This window comes from Leptonychotes weddellii, chromosome 15 (genome assembly GCF_054177405.1).
Source record: "Leptonychotes weddellii isolate Sample4059 chromosome 15, ASM5417740v2, whole genome shotgun sequence".
Taxonomy (NCBI): domain Eukaryota; kingdom Metazoa; phylum Chordata; class Mammalia; order Carnivora; family Phocidae; genus Leptonychotes; species Leptonychotes weddellii.
In genome coordinates, this window is record NC_138383.1 from 18,488,778 (window position 1) to 18,510,201 (window position 21,424).

Sequence of the window (21,424 nt, forward strand, 5' to 3'; positions counted from 1 at the left end):
GATGTGAGTGCTTGGGGGGTGGGCAAAATGGGTGAAGGAGGTCAAAAGGTATAAAGTTCCAGCTACAAAATAAGTAAGTCGTGGGATGCAATGGTCAGCATGGCAAATATAGTTAATAATACTATACTGTGTATTTGAAAGTTGCTAGAAAACGATTTGAGTACCTGATTTCAATTGTTTTACTATATACTTAAAAGTGAAATGGAATTGCTGTCATATCTAAGAGTCCATTGTCAAATCCAATGTCCTGAAGATTTATCACTATGTTTTATTCCGAGAGTTTTATGGCTTTAGCTCCCATATTTGGATTATCTATTCATTTTGAGTTAATTTTTACATATGGTGTGAGGTAGGGGTCTTTCTTCATTCTTTTCCATGTGAATATCCAGTTGTCCCTGCCTCAATTTTTGAAAACATACTTCTTTTCCCACTTGATGTTCATGACGCTCTTGTTGAAAATTAATTGGCCATAGATGTATGGTTTATATCTTTTATTCCTAAGTTCCTCCATTACTACTTTTTCATGTGTTTAGTTGATGTTTTGCAGTTAACCAGTTTTTTATTTCCCTCTCATTTATTTTTCTGTATTTTAAAAAATATTTTTGTATGTTTACCATGGGGCTTACAATTAATATCCTAAATTTATAACAATCTAGTCTGAGTATATCAACTTTGCTTCAATAGCATGCAATAACTGTAGTCCTATACAACTCTACCCTCTTTGTGTTATTGTTGTCACAATATATTGTCTTTATACATTGTGAGCCATTAATGTTGACTTATAATTATTGTTTTATGTTTATTATTTTATGTTTTTGTATTTTAAATAGTCTAGTAAATAGAAATAGAAGTTACGAACCAAAAAAAAAAAAAAAAAGAATGTGAGGTTATCCTAGAAAGACTCTTACCTGGTATCTGTCTTTTCAGACAAGGGGGAATAATTAAATTGGGAAAAATGACTAAACATTTATAAGGATAACTAGATTTTACAAGCACCTAGATTCTCTAGGTACATTCATGTCACTGTATGCTATGCACATACTGGCCCAGAGCACCAAAAAACTGGAAGTAAAACACACACTGATATTTGAGGAATCTTAAAGAACAAGTAATGCTAAATGTGTGGAGACAAGCAAATGCCATTCTATTTTCAAATTTCTGTAGACCATACATGTAAGTTTATACATATTACATACATGTAATATGTAAGTTTGATCTTGCCTCAAAAAAAAAAAAAAGATCCTTTGTGAACCCCTAGAGAAAGAGAGAACACAGGACCACTTAAACCAAGTCATGTCAAAGAATTTAATTTTCTTTTTTTGCTAGATTAGTTGGTCAATGAAATTCAGTAGAACATGAACCTGGATATCAACAGGATAATTGAAAAGGACTCTGAACTTATGAGAAGAGTGCAGAAGCATGGACTGAATGGCAAATGCCAAGATACGCTCATTTCCAATGACAGCATCTCACTTCATACAATAATAATAAACACTTGACCCCAAATTCAAGCTTAGATTCTGGATAAGAGATGTACTAGAGGGGCAGTTAAGCAGACCACTTGGGGCAGATCCACTGGGTAGTATTTTTTGCAGATACTCAAAGCATGTGGAAGTTTCTAAGGAGGAAGCACTATGGTTAACTCAGACTTAAATTAAAGAGCCATATATCTGAAGTTGATATTAAAGATGAACCTGAAGAACTCTCTCTTCCTTGCAATGGCAGTAAGGACATCAGTATTAATGGATAGGAATATGAGCTTAGCAACAGGCATGCCAAGGCAGGAGCAGGGAACATCAATAAAGGGACCAAGAAACCACTTGAGTGACAGAAGTGGCCCCTACAGGAGGACAGATGCACCCTCACCTCACTTAGTCACTCAAATCCCAGAAAATTTCCTAGTGGGGGCTGAGATAGCTAACTTAGAGAATAGTATTTAATTACATCATCAGGCAGACATTATCCAAGGGGAAAATGGACTATACTCAAAAGAGTAAGATGATTTCTCCATATACTGGGCTGGTTAGAAAATAACTAGATCTTGACTTAGGTTCTGATCATGCCCTTTTTAAAGGAATATTGAATAATTTAAAAGTGTCTTGAGGAGAGCAACTATCCTGGGGATGGAACTGGAATTCAAATCACATCATGAAGAATGGAGGTATCTATGGGGCGCCTGGGTGGCTCAGTCGGTAAAGCGTCTGCCTTTGGCTCAGGTCATGATCTCAGGGTCCTGGGATCGAGCCCCACGTCGGGCTCCCTGCTCAGTGGCGAGCTTGCTTCTCCCTCTCCCTCTGCCTGCTGCTCTCCCTGCTTGTGCTCTCTCTCTCTTGCAAATAAATAAAATCTTTAAAAAAAAAGAAGAAGAAGAAAATAATGGCGGTATCTGGTTATAATTATCTCAGAGAAAAGATATTTGGGAGAAAGGAATGCCCCAGTGTGTCTGAATATGGAAATATCTATCTGCAGAAGACATAGCTTCTGTTGGCATTATGGAATCAAGGAACAAGAACAATCATGGGAACTATGAATATTAATTTAGGCAAAAATAAATGAAAACTCACTCCTGGAGCTGCCCAGAGAAGCAGTGTTTCCCTGGGAAGTGCAGCATCCCATTCTCTGAAGATGGTCAAACATAGACTCAAATAAAAGTTAATAGGGATGTCACGGAATGATTGTATAAATAAATGGATAATTTGGCCAACTGATTGGCAAGATTACTTAAGCTATTAAGATTTGATGAAGTCCATGATCATTTAGGCATCATTGCCCTGAATTTTGACCAATTTCTACACTTTTCAGAGTAGAAAACCTACTTCTCACAGTGGCTTTGCCACTAACAATGTCATTCTTCCTTTTCCTTCTTCAAAAACTTTAGTTGCTTTGAAGTTCACACCATCAGATTTACTGCCATTATCCTTTCTTTTGGATAATTTCTCTCTTTTGTTTCACAAGTCTATAGATCTAGAAGGAGTGTACTTTGGAGCTATACTTAAGGGGTCACACCCAAGGAGATTCATCCACTTGGGCCTAATTTCAGTGATGAGATTCTGGACTTTGAGCTTATGGTGTAATAAGATGAGAGGTGGGAGGACTTTAGTAGTGAGTAAGTATATTTATTATGTGGATCACTGGGGGCTAAAAAGCAGAGTGTAGTAGGCAGCCTTTGAGATGACTACCAATTATCCCACCTCCTAGTATTCATGTCTTTGTGCAATGCCTTTCACTTGAGTGTGGGCTGGATTTACTGACTTGCCTCTAGTGAAGAGAGTACAATGAATGTGGTGGGATGTCATTTCCAAGATTAGGCTGTAAAGGAACTGTGACTTTCATATCAGGTGCCCATTCTCTCCCTCTTGGAACCCTTGCTCTGGGAGAATCCAGCTGCTAGGCCATGAGGACTATCAGCTAATGTATGGAGAAGCCCATGTGGCAAGGAAATGATATATCTGGCCAACAGCTGGTGAGAACCTATAGCCTGCCAAAGCCACATGAGTGAGCTTGGAAGTGAATCCTTCCCTAACCAAGTCATGAAATGACTGAAGCCCCAGCCAACATCTCAACAACTACCTCATAAAAGAACCTGAACTAGACATACCTAGCTAAGCCACACCTAGATTTCTAAACCACAGAAACAGTGAGATAATAAATGTTAGTTGTTCTAGGCCACTAACTTTTGGGGTCATTTGTTATGCAGCAATAACTACTATAATGAAACAGATCGTGTATCAAAATGCAATAAAACACATTTATTCTTAATTCTTAATAATAAGTTATATTAATTATTGATATAAATCTTAATTCTTGATTTTAAAAATGTCATTCTTAAAAGCAATAGTGAAGGAAAAAAGAAAATTGGGTAATTTTACATTGTATATGTAAATTCTTAAATTTCCAAACCCTACTGCTAATATTAAATGCTTTGTAAATATTAGTCATTGTTTATGTGTTTATATAAATAGTACCTGGGAGGGTTGTATCTGAGAAGCGAAGAAGGTAAATGTTTCAGAGCTGGAGACGTGTACAAAAGGGACTTCAACTTTATCAATAATGTTTTACTTCAATTATGTTTTTTAAAGATCCAAAGTAGATATAAGAAAATGCCCATTCTGAGTGGTGGGTGTTTGTAATATTTTTCTCAAAACTTCCCTGTATTTTGCTCCCCCATTTGGGACCTAAGTGTAAATAAAGATTTATTTGTAAGCATGTTCAGGCTTGGCAGAACATTGTTTATAATAGGAGGTTCAGATGTTTTATGGACAAGTCCTAGCAAACCTGAAAGGAGCCAATAAATGCTCTGTTATTTAAACTGTTGCCAAGTATGGAAGAGGTACATGGTTTCCCAGTACACCTTTTACACTTGCCATGTTTAAAATGTTCAGTTTGCACGTTGGCAGGTAGCCAGTACAACAGAGAAATCCACAATTGGTAATGTAAAAAAAAAAAATTAACATACATAGAGATGGATTTTTACTATTGCAAAATGAAATTTGAAATTCCAGCTATGTCAAGAATTTTGGTATTAGTAAACAAATTATTTGAGGAGATATAATTCCTTAAATTTATAAAGTAAGAAAGTGTTGACAGTTCTGTCCAGGACTGAGGTAAGAGGCATCACACTTTCCAGAGCCTCATTCTTCCTCGGGCAGGACTGAAATCTCCATGGAAGATGTGGAGAGAGAATTTAAATGGGATATCCATCAAAATGTCATTTCTAGAAGACATTCCATCTATGGTAATTCTTTTGCAATGTCAAGGTCCCTCTCTTCTTCCTGTTTTTAATTTTCTTTTCGGACTTCAGTTGCAAATAATTGAGTTAATTATATTCCTTATGGCACATTACCACTTCTTGTCCTTGCAAGATCTATGTCCTATATTTTTCTTTATGTACTTATATACCAACTAATTTAATTCCTATTCTCCTTATGCCCCATTATCTTCCTATAGGCAACTATTTTATTTTCTTTAAGGTGTATTCTCTAGCAAACAGCCTTTAGACTTCATCTTCACTGTCAGCTCTCCTTGATATCTAACCTGCTGGCCCACACTACAGATTTGGACATATCAGCCTCCAAAATCACACAAGAAAATTCCTTTTATTACATCTCTTTAAATATATCCTATTGGTTCTCTCTGGAGAACCAGACCAAAACAATACCTCATGGAAAGAATCACCTCTTGCTGTCTACCCACTCTCCTAGTGATGGACACAGATTTTCTTTAAAATCTATATTATCACAGAAACATGAGCATCCTCAAATGTGTCCCCTTATGGACCCATGTAAGAATGTTCTGAGTTTCAGACTTAAATCTTTTCACAGACCCAGAGCCTTTGATTAAAGGGGAGGCCAGATCCCCTTGAGGAAGGATTCTGCATAATTGCTACAAATACACTCTGCAAACCTCCCTCTAATCTTTCCCCAAAAGAAAACCAGTCCAACCATCTCCTAAATGTTTAGATTTGATAATTACATAGCAGGAACATTCAGTCAGATGTTTCCTTAGATTAGTTATTTTTAAAACTGCCTCTTAAAATGTCAAAAACATAAGCAAACAACAGACAAAAATTTCTAATTTTACATTTTATTTAAATGGTCCATTAAGTGAACTGATCATTAAAACCAGTGTTAAGGGGGTGCCTAGGTGGTGCAGTCAGTTGGGTGTCCCAACTCGTGGTTTCGGCTCAGTTTGTGATCTCAGGGTTGTGGGATCTGGCTCTGCACTCAGCACAGAGTCTGCTTAGGACTCCCTCTCCCTCTGCCCCTGCCTGCTAGCTCTTTCTCTCTCTCTCTCTCTGGAATAAATATATCTTAAAAAAAAAAAAAAACAGTGTTAAGTTAATCAACCCTTAGCTATTCTCACTGGCCAAAAACCTTAGTTTATTTTAGTCTGAGGCTTCCCTAGACCATTTCTGTCTTTGGCTTCCCAAGTCCGTTCACTGTGGGGAAATGGAGCCCACTCAACTCAAAAGAGCTTTTGGTGATATAAAGATTGGAAACCAAGGGGTTGTTTCTCATTTCTCCCTTCCAATTTGAGCATCTATAATTGCAGACACCAGCCACCCTTGCAGACCAAGGCGGACCCACTAACTTAGAGGGCCCAAGGTCATCATGTTCAAATGTGATCTGAAGGAAATCTATGTAGGGGTGTATTGAAAGGAATGAAAGCATTCTGAGAGTTTTGTTCATTATGCTAACCACTCACATTTTTATTAGCAGTTGGCATCAAAGGAGTCTTTTTAAAGACTGGGCAACATCAAAAGAAAGAAAAACTGGAGAGAAGGCTTTGCTGAGGTGAAATTAATTGACAACATGAGGAAATGCAAGGTGTAGTGTGGACCATGCTTGCAGAAAGGTTCTCCTTGATGAAGAAAGATCTCTTAGTGGCTGGACAAATCCCCTCATCAGCACCTGGAGAGAACGTGCGGCTGGACTCAGAATGAAGTTAGCACACAGATAGCATTTGCACTCAGCCAGAAGAGGTCCCCACAGGGTGGCAATGCACTTGCAGATAGTGGCAGACCTCAGAGGAGGTGTGAAGGGTGCTGCATCAGTGAAGTGTTTCCTTACAGAAGCTGGACTCGTGACTGGGTGTCAGGAAGTTGGCGAGCAGGTGCTGGTTTTGCAGAGACTTGGGGCAGTTGGTTGAAAGCAATTGCAGCCACTGCTGGATGATTTGCCTAAACCTGTCACACAGCAAGCTGGTTGGCAGGAAGGGGATTCGCGGCCACCTTGGTTGCAGGAAGTGGATCCATCACAAGTTGGTTGGCCAGAAAGCACTGTGCCACAGGAAACTCGTTTGCAAGGGTTCTTTACAAAACATGGGAGCTGGCAGTTAGCCACTGGCTGGCAGATGAAGGATATGGAAGGTGCTGGTTGGCAGTGAAGTGGCTGGCAAGGGCAGGACACACAGCATGTAGGATTGCAAGAACTGAACACAGAAGTTGATGGCTGACAGGGAACCAATTGGCAAGTCTTGAAAATGTAGAAGATGGGTTGATAATAAGTTGATTTGCAGAGCTGATCTTCACCATTAATGGGCTGACATGGACCTGGTTGGCGGCAAGTTGGCTGGCATGGACTAGCTGCACAGATGGTTGGTGGGCAAGAATTTTCGATACAGGAAGTTACCTCAGAGCAGGATGGCTGGCAGGACCTAGTGTCACAGCAGATCGATTGGCCACAAGCTGCCTGACATGATCCGGATACAAAGACAGGTTCTTGGCAGGAGCTTTGCTGGTCGAGGCTGGATTCACAGCAATTTGCCTGACAACTGGTAGATTCCGAGCAGGAGGGTTGGCATGAGCTAACCAGACAAGCAGACTGACCAGTGCCAGATTCATAGCATGCTGTGCAGGAGCAAATGGGTTGGCAGACAAAACCAATGCAAGAAGTTGCTGGAAAACAGGTAGGTTGGCAAGAAGCAGGTTCACAGCCAGTTGGGGCACTGTTGGATGGCTGACAGTTTTCTTGGCATGTGACCAATTGCCACGTTCTGCTCCGGCAGGAACTAGGCAAACAGATACCATTTTGGAAGCCACCACCATTTGAACACATGAAAGTGGGCACAGCTGGAATGGCCATGATGGTTCTGGGACAACAGCTGTCCCTATGGCACTGCTGTTAACCTTGCTAGGAAGTTGCAAACTCAGTATACCTGAGTGTGAAAGACATCTACTATACGGGAGCTTTTATAGTCCTTCACTAGGGGTGTTGGTACAACTTAGAGCATCTTTCCTTGTTATTGTTTCTACTCATTTGCCTACAAACATCTGATTAGCAGGCTTCAGGAGCCTGGATAGATATTGTCCCCACTTTAAAAACTTGTCTGTTGAGTTGAGAGTTTTCTTTGCAGAGTTTGGATTCCTTGATGCTGTTCCTGCTCTGGGATGACCTGTCTCTTTTACAGGTTGTTCTCCAGCCTCCCTGAAGCAGGGCTTTCCCTGAACTAATCTCTCATCAGGAGGCCTCATCCCAGCCAAAGCAACCTGCTCTTCCTTCAGGAATGCCGTTCTGCACCATTTAGACAATCAGGAAATGAAGCCTTGACCTAGCTGAAAGAAGGTGATGTCTGAGATGGCGAACAGAAAATCAGGCAGTGCATCCCAAAGGCACTTCAATGTCTCCACTTCTTTCTAGAACCTTCCCATTTGGTTCTCCTGAAACTCAGTTTTATTAGTACCACTAATAATAGCAGTAGTAGTAGTAGGAATGGCTTCCATTCCATTTATAGCATACTTACTATACACCAAGTCCTTGACTGTATTTTCCATTGAATCTTGCGATGACCCTAGGTAGTAGGTGTAATACTCACTACTATAGCAAAACTAACTCAGAGGGTTTAAATCCTGAATTCCCAAAATTATGCAAGTAATAAAAGTTTGAAATAAGATCCAAACCTAGTTTGGGCTGACCCCAAAACCTCTGATCTTAATTATCTGTTAGACCTCCCTGACTTCGGAGTGGAAGAGAAAGACTGTAATATAGTGATTGAAGACTGACATTTGTATAGCAGTTCACTGACTCATGGGCAGGTGGCCCAGGCCCCATGCTGGGGACCATTCATCCACTCCAGTGACTAGATTAAACTGATACGAGTACTTACCTCTACTTATCCATACACCCAAAGACAATCTTTTAATTTGGAAATTTTAATAACTGCAAGATATTTTGCCAAGAATTAAATCATATTATGGAGTTCACAACATATAAATTCTGTAAATATAAAACTACATTCAAAAGTGATATAAGGACATCACTGCAAAGTAATTTTTGTGTTAAATCACCCTCTTCAAAGAGGGACTTAGGAGGCGTTGGTTGTCCTAATTCTTCCCCTCTTTCTCTGGGCTCATCCTAGCTCTGTATCATCAGACCACTTCAGCATCCCACACTGGTCCATGTCTGACCTGGTTTACACCAGAGATTCACAACAGAATAGAAAGATCATGGCCTTGGGATCCCAATGGGGCTAGTGTCATTTTCTGGCTCTGCTGCTAACTCACTCTGTGGGACGTGTCAGCTCATTACCCAAGTATTCAAAGTACTAAGAGTTTATCTATTAACCACATTGCTATTGCTCAGGTTATTTTTATTTTTATTAGCTGCCTCACAATTACTGAAAATGCTGGAAATTCTGGAAGGTACTTTTCAAAGTACCAGCTAAAGAATACCTTCTCCTTGGCACCCTCCTCCTCACCCTCATTTTAAAAGGAAGAGAAATTTTTCTGATCAGAATGATGCCTGGGAAATCCTCAGCCTTGTCATTAAAATACCTTTATTCTACCTTTGCTTTTTGTGTTATAGCACCGATCACTCCTTTTGCCATCCAACTCATCACTAATCATTTTGGCACCTTGCAAACTGCAAGGATCACTGCACTCTGTTTTATTCCTGTCTACATCCCAGAGCTCTCATCTTTCAGAATAAATACTTTTGGTCTTACCAAATAGGTCAGTCATAATGGGAACATGAATATATTTGAGAAACCATGTCAACTTCAACCTGAAAAAGGTGTCAATGTCCTATACTCATACATACCACTTTTATTGTTTTAAAACAATCAATTTTTACATCCATTTTTCTCCAATTCTGTTCTTGCCTTTCTTCCTCCTAAAGAAACTTCTCAAGTTGTTGGTAAAGGGTACAAACTCTCAGCTATAAGATGAGTATGGTCTGAGGATCTAATATATAACATAGTCACTCTAGTTAATAATACTGTATTGCATAACTGAAACTTGCTAAGAGAGCTTAAATGTTCTCACACTCCTCCCTCCCAAAAATATGAGGTGATGGATGTGTTAATTAATTAGATGGGAAGAATCTTTTCATGGGGCATATGTATATCAAATCATCACAGGGTGCACTTCAAATATCTTACAGTTTTGCCAATTATACCTCAATAAAGATGAAAAAAATGTCTCAATAGGGACATCTTTCATTTTGCTGTGGTTCAAGGCACCAAGGGCTGTTGTGATCACATCAAGAAACATGATGATGCATAAAAAAACACAAACTTTGGACAGAACCGTATGTTCTGTATGTTACATGTATTTACATGGTATGTTACTTTTGTATGTTTCTTACTCCCTGTGGCTATCCTGAATTCCGTGTTTAGCATTCCCTTGTGAATATATATAAGGTATATATTTGTGTGTATGTGTGTGCATGTGTGCACATGTATGTATACTCATACATACATGTATGCATGTGTGGGAGGTGTTGTTTTGAGCTTTATAAACATATATGTGGTCTTGAGGCTTTTTTCTATCAGCTCTACTCTGGTCAGGTTCACCCCTGTTTTGCATATGGCCATTGTCCAGTTGTGGGGTTTTGGGGGGGTTGTTTTTTTTTAAGATTTTATTTATTTATTTGTCAGAGGAAGAGAGAGCACAAGCAGGGGGAGCAGCAGGCAGTGGGAGAAGCTGGTTCCCTGCTGGAGCCCAACGTGGGACTAGATCCCAGGATCCTGGGATCATAACCTGAGCCAAAGTCAGATGCTTAACTGACTGAGACACCCAGGTGTCCCTGTCCAGTTGTTTTCACTGCAGCATAGTATTTATTGTGTGAATATACCACAATTTTCTTGTCTCTGTTTATGGGCCCTTGGATTGTTTGTCACTCATATTCATCTTATAAAATAGAGGGAAAGAAATCTTACCTCAAAGAATTGCTATAATTTATATGAGTCACTGGGACTGTGCTTGGGACAGAGATTTAAAACCCTGGCCAACTCCTCTTGACTCTATAAGGAGATAGAGATAAATCTCAATGGCCTGATGAGACAGTAACCCTGACACCAATGTGCTGGTTAAGTTCCACCTTTGAGTTCCTCCCTCTGCCACTAACCCAGTGGTTCTCAAACAGGGGTGATTTTTGCCCCTCATCCCCAGGGATGTTTGCTACTGTCTGGAGACACTGTTGATCATCACAATCAGGCAATCAGGGGATGCTCCTAGCATTTAGTTGGTAAAGTCCAGGGATTCTGCTTAATATCCTACAATTTGAAGGATGGTCCTCACAACAAAGAATTATTCAGCTTAAATGTCAATAACACTAAAGTTGAGAAGCCCTGGTCCACCCCCTCTTGTGCTTAGGATAGCCCAAGCTGCACCTTGAGGACTAGGGATAGCCCTTTATGCCATGCACTAAGTGACTACTTTGAAGAGACTCTGTCCTTAGGATTGCAAGGGAGTATGTATGGAGTTTACACAAGGAGTGTGACTTGCAGAGACTAGGAGAACATAAAGTGCAAGGCTGTTTGCAGGGGCTGGGTATGTAGAAAGTCTGAGAGCAAGTTGGTTGGCAGATGGCAGATGCAGAAGAACCTAGGTGGCAGCAGAGAGTTTGGCAGGAGGTAGATGGGCAGGAAATGGGCTCACAGCACAAGAAATCCAGGTTATCTTCCTTATTGTAAGTGGGACCTCCCACTTGTTTTTATCCCATTGTGAACCCCAAAACCATTGGCTTGCTCCCCAGTCTCCCTATATCCAAGTCCATGTGCCTTCATTCAGTTCTCCACACCAAGGCCAGAGGGACATTCCAAAACCCAGTGCTTTTCATGTCACTGCCCTGCATATGGCCCCTCAATGCCTTCATGTCAGCCCTGCACCAAACTAAAATGTCTCTAACATACAAGGCCTGATAGGGCAGGTCACTGTCTACGTAGCTGACCTCAGAGCTCACCTGCCTCCAAGCACACCTCTGCCCAAGCCTCACTAATGAATGGTGTGCTCACAAGCCCCATTCATTTGTGTTTCCTCTGCCTGGAAAATGCTTCCTTTCTGGTTTTGGACTGGTTAATTCTTATTTGTGCTGAAAGACTCAGCTTCAGTATCACATTCCCCAATAATTCTTCCTCATTTCTCCCCATGCCCTGCTGAGTTCAAACTGCCCTATGCTTGCTTCTCTCCCAGTACTTAGCACAATGCAATGAAGTAACTGTCTCTCTGCCTATCTGTCTCCCCCACCCCCATCCTGATAGAGAGCTCCCTGAGAACAAGGACTGAGACGTTAGTCTTCTCATTCCTACAGCCTAACACAGTTCCTGGCTAACAGCTGTCTAATAAAGCTTGTTGGATAGATGAATGGATAAAGCTGCTCTTGAAGACAAACCAAGTTAGCTGATGAGAGTATGACATTAACAGAGCAATGAGAACAGCATGTCACTTCAACTTAGCCACTTTATTGGACAGTTAAATATCTTTTTCTCATGGAAGAAGTCCCCAAGGAACATGAGTACACCCAGAAAGGGAGCACATGCATGAGGACAGAAAAAACTTAATGCTGGGAAAGGGACTCAAGATGATGTGGTGAAGTTGCTCTTTTCAGCTTGATGGCAGCAGCAGGCAGGAACCCAGAATGATCCCCCTCTAGGTGCCCAGGGCACCTTCATTTGGACCATTAGGAGACTGACATTTCTGGTGAGTTCTTTGAAGTATAAGAAGATGGCAAGTGATGGTGCAGAAAGATTCTAAGTAAATCATTGTGAGCTTTGGGGAGGGTACTTAAGGTTTCTCTCTAGCTGGAGGTTTTCTTTGCAGGAATCAGTGGGCTGAAGCCAGATCAGTGGTCAGCAGGCTTGGTGGCAGTAGGCGGGCTGGCTGCGGCTTTACGGGTGGTTGGGCTGGTGGGTTTGGCTTCACTGGGCTGGCAGGGACTGGCATTTGAGACCTCGGCCTTGCAGGATGTTGAGTCAGTGCAATCCGGTTGGCTAGAAGTAGATTTTTTGCAATCCCGTTTACAGGAGTCAGCACAAGGCAGACGGGAGCAGATGGGACGGTAAGAGAGTGAAGTGACACAGGCCGGGCGGCGCAGGATGGAATAGCATGGGTGGTAGCAGGCAGGGCGATAGGAGATGGATGTCATATACGGCTGCCTGTAAGTGATGGGTCCAGAGCAGATTGGACGACAGATTGGACGGTAAGAAACCGAAGGGGTGCAAACAGCCTTCTGTTTGCAGGAGCTGGGTATGTAGAAAGTCCGAGAGCAAGTTGGTTGGCAGATGGCAGATGCAGAAGACCCCGGGTGGCAGCAGAGTGGTTGGCAGGAGGTAGATGGGCAGGAAACGGGCTCACGGCAGAGGGACCGGCAGCGCTTGACTATGTAGCAGGTAGGTTGCCGTGGACTGGGCACATAGATACTTGCTGAACAGGGACTGGGCTCAGAGCAGATGGGTTGGCAGATGCTGGAGATGCAACAAGAGGGCTCTTGACAAGTGCTGGAGACACAAGGTGGCTCACAAGGGCTTGGAACACAGCAGACAGGGCGAAGACAGACAGGCTCACAGACCAGAGCCACATAGGGAGCTGACTGGCAGTTGCTGGGCTCTGAGCAAGATGGCTCACAAGGACTGGGGTCAGAGCAGACAGCCTGGCAGCTATTAGCCACAGAGCAGACAGATGGACAGCAGCTAGGTGTGGGGCAGACCGGCTGACAGCAAGCAGGCTCACAGATTGCTGGTTGGCAGGAACTAGGCACAGTGCAGACAGCTGAACAGCAGCTGGGCTCACAGATGACTGGCTGGCAGCAGCTGGGTTTGCACACAATGAACTGGCAGGGAGTGGGTACACAGAGAACTGGCTGGCAGGAAGGGGCCTCACAGCACACAGGTTGGGCACAGCTGCTCACAGAACAGGAGGGCTCACAGATGGTGGCTTCACAGCCCACAGGTTGGGCACAGCTGCTCACAGAACAAGAGGGCTCACGGATGGTGGCTTCACAGCCCACAGGTTGGGCACAGCTGCTCACAGAACAGGAGGGCTCACAGATGGTGGCTTCACAGCCCACAGGTTGGGCACAGCTGCTCACAGAACAGGAGGGCTGACAGCACTGTGGGCCACAGCTAGATGATCTACACGTACCTTCACAAGTCACCAGCTGCCATGTCTGGCTCTGGCAGGAACTAGGCAAGCAGACAGGCCCTCCACAGCTCACCTCAGTGGAGCAGAGAGAGATGCCTGGCACAGACGGACATTTCCAAGAACAGCAGTTTCCAGACATGGTGGAGGTGCCTCTGCTCCCTTGTGAGTGCTGAGAGGGGTGCTGCCTGACTGGGGCAGCTCTCTGGAGCCCTCACTTTTATACCCCCTCATCGACATGTGCTGTTTGGAGCCCCTGCATCTTTTCCTCATTGCTGTTTGAGCCAGTTTTCAGAGGAACATCTTATTATGCCAAGCTTTGTTGATCTGGAAGTTGTTTATCTACCCATAAAGAAGCTGTTTGTTTATTGACTTGCTAAATTTGGAATCCTTGGAGCAACAGGTCATCTTGGAATAAGCATCATTGCCTTCAAACTGAATGATCTGTGTTTCTGAGCGTCATGAGCAGGGGAAGAAGAAAAGAACTTATAATTTATCCATCTTCTAATCCTCTGTACCAGGTCCTCTGGGGGACACAGGTGTGCCTACATGAATAGGACCCACTCACCCATTCCCACAGATCTCACTCTCTGGTGGGCATACATTCAAATAAACTCATTGCAATGCTATGGTAAAGTCAACAATAGACATATAGGGATTAGTAGAGGAGAGCAGTGGTGAGCTGTGTGGGAGAGGGGCTATCTGGGCTGGATTTTAAATGACTGCACTTTACAGCAATGGTCTTATTTAAAACCATCAACAATCCCCTGAGATAGGAATTCATCTCTCCCCATTATAGGTAAAGAAGAAGAAAGAAAAGGTTGGAATCAGAAAGTTTAAGTCACTTGCTAAAGATCCCACCTAGCTTGCCCCCTAATCTAGGGCTGCCCTCCTTCTCACCATTCTGTCTAGTCTGGCCTTTCTTAAGAGACTTTGTCAAACCCACATGTCATAGGCTCAGCCCACTGTGTTGTCCTCCATCCTGTTCAATGAACAGCCCCTCCCCAGACCACTGGCTCTACCTTCCCTAGAAAGCACTTGACCTAGCCTCTCTGCTTCTCCTCCCTGTGTTCCTTCCACCCACCCACACCTCAAGCATTCAGTGGCCCTCAAGAATCCCTCTTGATTTTGGTGATTTTAATAGCTCTTAAAAGAAAGACACCTCCAAGACCCAAAGGATAAAGAGGGAAGACAAGAGATCTTTTGCAAAGACATTGTGAACAAAAGCAAAGAACACAAATGCTTTCTCAAAGCATGTCAATGCTACTATTTGAGACAGACATGAGATGAGAAATGTACCCTAGGTTTCTAAACACCAAGGCCTGACATCCTTGCTCAGTAAAGGCCTGCCTCCACTATGTGCTTTCAACATTAATGCAAATGCAAGCTCTCCTTTAGAAAAGCTGAACCATTGTACCATCCTTTCATCATCTCTCTCTTCATTAATTTATGCATTCCCTCAATTTCTCTTTCATTGATCCATTCAATTCAGCCATCACTGGGTTCTGTGTAAGGGATACAAAAAGAATTAGCTGCAATTCCTGTCTCAAGGAGTCCAAGTTTAGGAGAGAAACAGATACATCCATAAGCAATTATGGTACAGTATACGTACAAGTGCTATGACAGATGGATGCCCAGGGTCCTATGGAGGCACCCAGGAGAAACACCAACATGGTTTTTAGGAAATCAGGGAAGCCTTCTCAAAAGCATGATACATTTGGGGAGCAGTAAATGGTTCCATATCCAGGATGAAAGGTACAAGGGGACAGGAAGGAACAGCAATGGGACTAGAAGGGTACTCAATCATGAAAGGCCTTGTGGACCATGATAAGTAGTTAGATTTTACACTGACACCTGAGTGCTTTAAACAGGGGAGTAACTTGACCATGTTTGCCTTTTGGAAAGACCTCTCTGGCTGTGGTGAAGGTATAGGAGAAGGAGGGCAAGTCTGGAGCCAGGGAGACCATTAGGAGTCTGGGGCAATTACTCAAAATCTTCATAGTGACAATCTGAACTGGGCAGTGCCTTGGGCCTGGAGCAATATGAGAGGTTGTAAAGAGGCAGGATCAATAGGGCTAGTGGTTGAAAGTGGAAGATTAGGAAAAAGAAGTGTCATCCTTGAGGTGTAGCTCTCAGACAGTTGGAAAAGAAGACTTTTGGACAACTTTGCAGAGGGCAAAGCAGAGAAGGAGCCCCCAAAATCCTGATCCCCACCTTTCTAGGTCCTCTCCATGCACTTTCTCTTCCGCAGCTAAGCCAGCAATGAAATTCACATGGAGATGGCCTTCCTCCCACAAGTCCCTTATAAACTCTCTCAGCTGAGAAATTAAACATGGCATCATCTGTTATGCTGGAATGTCATCTCAAAGAATCCTTCCCTGCTATGTGGAATAAGCAGATCTTTTAACAATCAAGCCTATTTCTACTTTATTCTTTTTTTTTTAAGATTTTGTTTATTTATTTGACAGAGAGAGACACAGCGAGAGAGAGAACACAAGCAGGGGGAGTGGGAGAGGGAGAAGCAGGCTTCCCGCCGAGCAGGGAGCCCGATGAAGGGCTCAATCCCAGGACCCTGGGATCGACCTGAGCCAAAAGCAGACGCTTAACGACTGAGCCACCCAGGCACCCCTCTACTTTATTCTTATAGCTCTCATCTCCCTTAACATTATATAAGCACCATGAGGGCAAGGATTTTGTGTATTCACTGATATATATCCAGCACCCAGAGCAATGTTTGATACATAGGCAGTTCACAATTAATATTTATTGATGAATGAATGAGGACCTCTGTGGACAACTAAGAAGGGCATCTCTTTGTCAGTAATTCAAAGAAATCACTACCCTGCTCTCACCCATCAGGAGACCATGACCATGAGCAATGCAAGAATCAGCTACTCTGAATCACAACTACTTGATAGAGACCTGTTGGTCTCTTGCCAATTTTGTCCCATCGGCATGCTCTGGCTGTGGTTTTGTCCTGGGAATTAAAGAGCTAGTTCTCAAGAGGCCAATTCCAACAAGAGCAAAAATGACCTAAATAGTAGAGTCTGAAACTAAACCAGGGCAGATTCAAATTTTGAATTCTCTCCCAAGTAAGACACTACTAATACTGCTGGGCTTTTAAATGAAACCAAGAAATGAAAACACAATGAGCTACCACTGTGCAGCTGCTAGGAAAGCTAAAAACAAAAAGACTGACAATATCAAGTGTTAGCAAGGACACAAAGCAACTGGAACTTTCAGACATTGTTGGTGGGAATACAAAATGGTATGGCAAAACAGTTGCAAAACAGTTGGGTAGTTTTTTATAAAGTTAAACATTCCCATACTATTTATCCAGCAATCCAATACCTAGGTATTTTTCCAAAATAAATGAAAACATATGTCCACACAAAAATTTATACATAAATGTTCATAGCAGCTTTCTTCATAATAGCCAAAAACTGGAGACAACCCAAATTCCCATCAGTAGATGAATATTTTTTCATGTACTTTATTCATACAATGTAATATTATTTAACAAAAAGGAATGAACTATTGATATCTGAAAAAAAGGATGAATATAAATAATGTTATTCTAAGTGGAAAAGAGTTCATACTGCATGATTTCATTTACAGGAGATTCTAGAAATGGCAAAATTTATAGTGACATAAAGACTGATGGTTGCCTGAGGCTGGGATCAGGGGTGGGGAGGATTGCCTGCAAATGGGGCACTAGAGAATTTGAGGGATGATGACAAGTTCTGTATCTTGATTGCTGTGGTGGTTACTTAAGTATATACAATTGTCAAATCTTATCAAACTGTACATTACAATTGTATGTACTTTATTATATATGAAGTATACCTTAATGAAGTTGGTTTATAAAAAACAAATTTTCACTTTGCATAATCCCCTCCAGTTCCATCCATGTCAATGCAAATAGTGGGTATTCATCTTTTCTGATGGCTGAGTAATATTCCATTGTATATATGAACCACATCTTCTTTATTCATTTGTCTGTTGAAGGGCATCTCAGCTCCTTCCACAGTTTGGCTATTGTGGACATTGCTGCTATGAACATTGGGGTGCATGTACCCCTTCTTTTCACTACATCTGTATCTTTGGGGTATAGCATGGAGGACCACAGGGGAAGGGAGGGAAAACTGAATGGGAAGAAATCAGAGAGGGAGACAAACCATGAGAGACTCTGAACTCCGGGAACCACACTGAGGGTTACAAAAAGGAGGGGGGTGGGAGGATAGGGTAACCGGGTGATGGGTATTAAGGAGGGCACGTGTGGTGATGAGCACTGGGTGTTATACGCAACTAATGAATCGTTGAACACTACATCAAAAATTAATGATGTACTACATGCTGGCTAATTGAACATAATAAAAAAATAAAAAATAAAAATAAATTTTAAAAAACAATTTTTTTAAAGGCAAAAACATAAAAATAGTGTAATCCTAGTTTTATTTGTAAATGTGCTTAGAAAGGAGTCTGGAAACATCTATGTCAGTAATAAATGCTGAAGTTGAAGTTGAGAATCCAGGTGGCTGTTATTCCTTCTTCATTTTTTCTGTATTTTTTCATATTTTTAGAGATCATTGCCATGTTTATAATCAAAAAATATATTTTTGCTTGTTTGTTGAATGAAACATTGCTTTGCAGGAATAAAAAATAACTATTGTTCTCCCAAGGCAAGAGCAAAATAAATTGTATTCCACATGTAGCTTAAGATCATGTTCAGCAAAAAGTTGAATCAACTATCTTCTGAATTTTAGCCTTCCAGCCGGACTCACACACACCTGGCTGAGGCCCCACCTAGCAGATGGACATTCACCCCTCTCATCCCTGGGACTCAAGCAGAAGAAATACAGCTGGTTTCAGGACAAGAAAACCTGACCCAGAAGATGGAGACTTTGCCAAAGCATTTGGCTAGAAGAAAGAACTGGAATTCCCAGAACATCCACAGGCACTGTGTTCACAAAGTTCTGCCACACGAATCTCTTCCATTCCAAATCAAGCTTGTTTTACCAAAGCCGCTTCCCGACTTTGCCAGAAAGTTCTGACCAAACTGGAGCCCTCCTGCAGAACCATTCTAGGGGAGCTATACTGCTGAAGGAAACCATGCCCCATGCTCAAGATTAAACCTTGGCCAGCCTCAGCATTTACTATTTACTGCATTTTAAAAATGCAGGTCCCAAGGCTGCCACCCTGGAGCTACTGGATAAGATCTCTAATGGTGAAGCCTACGAATCTGTATTTTTAAAACCTCCCCAAGTGAATCTCATGCAGCACATGGAAGCTTTAGTCTACATCTGGGGTTCTCATTCAAAACACAGATTGCCAGGCCACACCCCTGTGGATTCTAACTCTGCCTGTGTCAGGGAGGGCTCCAGAATCTCCATTTTAACTAGCTCCCAGACGTTTCTGATGCAAGGGGATTCTGGTCCACAAACCACATTTCAAAAACCCAGTTGTGGACGCCAGAGTAAATTTTCCCAGCCTAGTGCCAAGAGGGAGCTAAGGAAGAGGCGGGAGAACTAATTTGGTTATGCCAGCAAGCTCGAATTTATTAAGAAGTTAACAAAGAGAAATTTTTGCCCTCAAAAGCAGCAGAAAGCTGAGGAGGAGGGTCAGTCCCAAAGCCACCTTGAGTTAAGAGGATGCCTCACAGTGACAAGACATTTAAGTCCATGAAAATAAAGCCATGGGGATTCACCCTGTGAGCTTCAAGGATCACTCTGGACGGGACCCAGTTTCCAGTTTCCATTTCTCACCAGCATCTGGCTCTTAATCTCAGGGCCTTGAAACCCCAGGGCAGGTGTTGGAGAACAAGCCCTCGCCTACAAATAACACGGAGGCAGGACGCTGTCTTGGGAGCCAGGAAGGTCCTGGAGACAAGGAGTCTCTCCACCTGCAGCAGGTGGACGCTTTGTTTGGGCCACCTCCGCGGAGGGGGCAGAGGGCTTCACTTCGTCTCGCAAACAGGCGTAGGCTGGCAGCAGACGGGGCCGCAGCACCCCGACGAGCCGCAGCAGCCGGAGCCGCAGCAGCCGCTCCCGCAGCCCCCGCAGCCGGAGCCGCAGCAGCCGCTCCCGCAGCCTCCGCAGCCGGAGCCCCCGCAGCCGGAGCCCCCGCAGCCGCAGCAGGAGCCGCAGCAGGGGCCGCAGCAGGAGCCGCAGCAGGGGCCGCAGCAGCCGCAGCAGGCGGGCTGGCAGCAGCACACTTCACAGCAGTCTTGGTCTTGAGGGCAGCAGGTGAAGCAGTCCCCTGGGCAGCACCCCATGGTCCCGGCGGGTCAGGTGGCAGGTGAGCAGCGCGGCCGGAGTTCCCCCACGTCTGACGGTGGCCAGTGGCCAACAGCTTTTATAGCCCCTCCGCGGAGGGTGTTGGCACAGGGGACAGGATGTTTCCTTTGTTATTATTTATGCCAGTTTCCATAAGAACGTTTCATTAGCTGCCTGTTTATTTTCCAGCTCTGAGTACCTCAACTCATAAAAAAGCCCCACTCGGCCCAACTGCTATTTGTCCAGAGGGTAAAAATACATCTTGGAAAAGACCTGTCATCATGGCCAAACACGGGCCAGCCATCATTAGCCCAGGTTGGAGAGAGCCATGGGCTCTGGCTCTGGAATGGGTGCTGCCCTTGCACATCTCCTCTGGCGGCAAGTGGGCAGCCCACCCCTTTCATCACCAATGCTCATCCTGGAAAATCAGAATGGTAAAAGCTGGATGTCCCCTGCCTCCTGCGGCTCCTCCCAGGTGGCAAGGCATCCTCATGCCAGCCCACGTGAGCAAGGCAAACATTTGTGACTGTGTGTGGTATGTGGAGTGTGCCGCACGATTGTTTGGGCTTGGTCAGTGAGCATCAGTCATGATTAATAACTGCCTTGTGAAAAGGGAAGAGACTCATCATAAAACTGCAAGAGGTGGGAGCCACGTTCTCCCTGGACCTCCTGGTGAACTGAACACTCACACTCCTCTCTAAGTGGGTGGGAACAGCAGTGTTCGGAACCCTTTCTCTGATGGAAGGAGATGGTGGGGGGTGGTGGGGAAGGAGGGGAAGAGGAGAGAAAGGAAGGAAGAAAGATAACTGAATATTCAAAACATCACATGAAAATGGGAATGTTGTGCACTTTTTTTTTAAGAGCTCCAACTTTATAGACCATCTGGCAGAATGAGGGATTAGGATAGGAGACACCCAGAGTACCATCCCAGGGGGAAAAAATGCTTTTGGAAAGAGGCAAGAATCCACAGAGGATTCAGGTCCATGTGTAAATTCTGAGACGGGTCAAAATTCCTATCCCCGTGTTGGGTTTGGTACCTTGTCATACTCTTGGAATGGTAATGGCAACCCTGGAGACTAGGGCTTGGCTTTTGGAAGGCAGTACCCGGAGAAGGGGCTGGAGTGGGAGGTGGCGATAGAAGGTGGCAGTGGGAGTGGAGATCCGAATCAGGAGACACAGCCCTTCTGTTTTAATTTGTATTTTCTTTTTAGTTGGGCCTGGAGGTAAGGCAGCCTCTAAGACAGGCTGGATAGACTGGGAAGGGTGGGGGCAGATGTTGGGTTGCTTGGATCCA

At 43.4% G+C, this 21,424-nt stretch overlaps 4 protein-coding genes across 4 annotated transcripts in view; all 4 read right to left on the reverse strand.

Annotated features, from left to right (window-relative positions):
- The window catches only part of LOC102742731 (keratin, type I cytoskeletal 19), a 187,875-nt gene that overhangs the window by 84,809 nt on the left and 81,642 nt on the right, over positions 1–21,424 (reverse strand). The window lies entirely within an intron of this gene.
- Positions 6,569–7,728, reverse strand: KRTAP29-1 (keratin associated like protein 29-1). Its single transcript, XM_031017696.2, has one exon. It carries the CDS (start codon positions 7,581–7,583, stop codon positions 6,594–6,596), a length of 990 nt encoding a protein of 329 aa, XP_030873556.2. The 5' UTR covers positions 7,584–7,728; the 3' UTR covers positions 6,569–6,593.
- Positions 12,561–14,182, reverse strand: KRTAP16-1 (keratin associated protein 16-1). The gene has a single exon (XM_031017699.2). The coding sequence runs from the start codon at positions 13,995–13,997 to the stop codon at positions 12,561–12,563; it is 1,437 nt and encodes a 478-aa protein (XP_030873559.2). The 5' UTR covers positions 13,998–14,182.
- KRTAP17-1 (keratin associated protein 17-1) lies at positions 19,812–20,129 on the reverse strand. Its single transcript, XM_081804146.1, has one exon. It carries the CDS (start codon positions 20,127–20,129, stop codon positions 19,812–19,814), a length of 318 nt encoding a protein of 105 aa, XP_081660272.1.

Bases quoted from the DNA above. Each gene is read 5' to 3' on its own strand.
- KRTAP29-1 (XM_031017696.2), bottom strand. From the start codon at position 7,583: ATGGCCATTCCAGCTGTGCCCACTTTCATGTGTTCAAATGGTGGTGGC.
- KRTAP16-1 (XM_031017699.2), bottom strand. From the start codon at position 13,997: ATGTCTGGAAACTGCTGTTCTTGGAAATGTCCGTCTGTGCCAGGCATC.
- KRTAP17-1 (XM_081804146.1), bottom strand. From the start codon at position 20,129: ATGGGGTGCTGCCCAGGGGACTGCTTCACCTGCTGCCCTCAAGACCAA.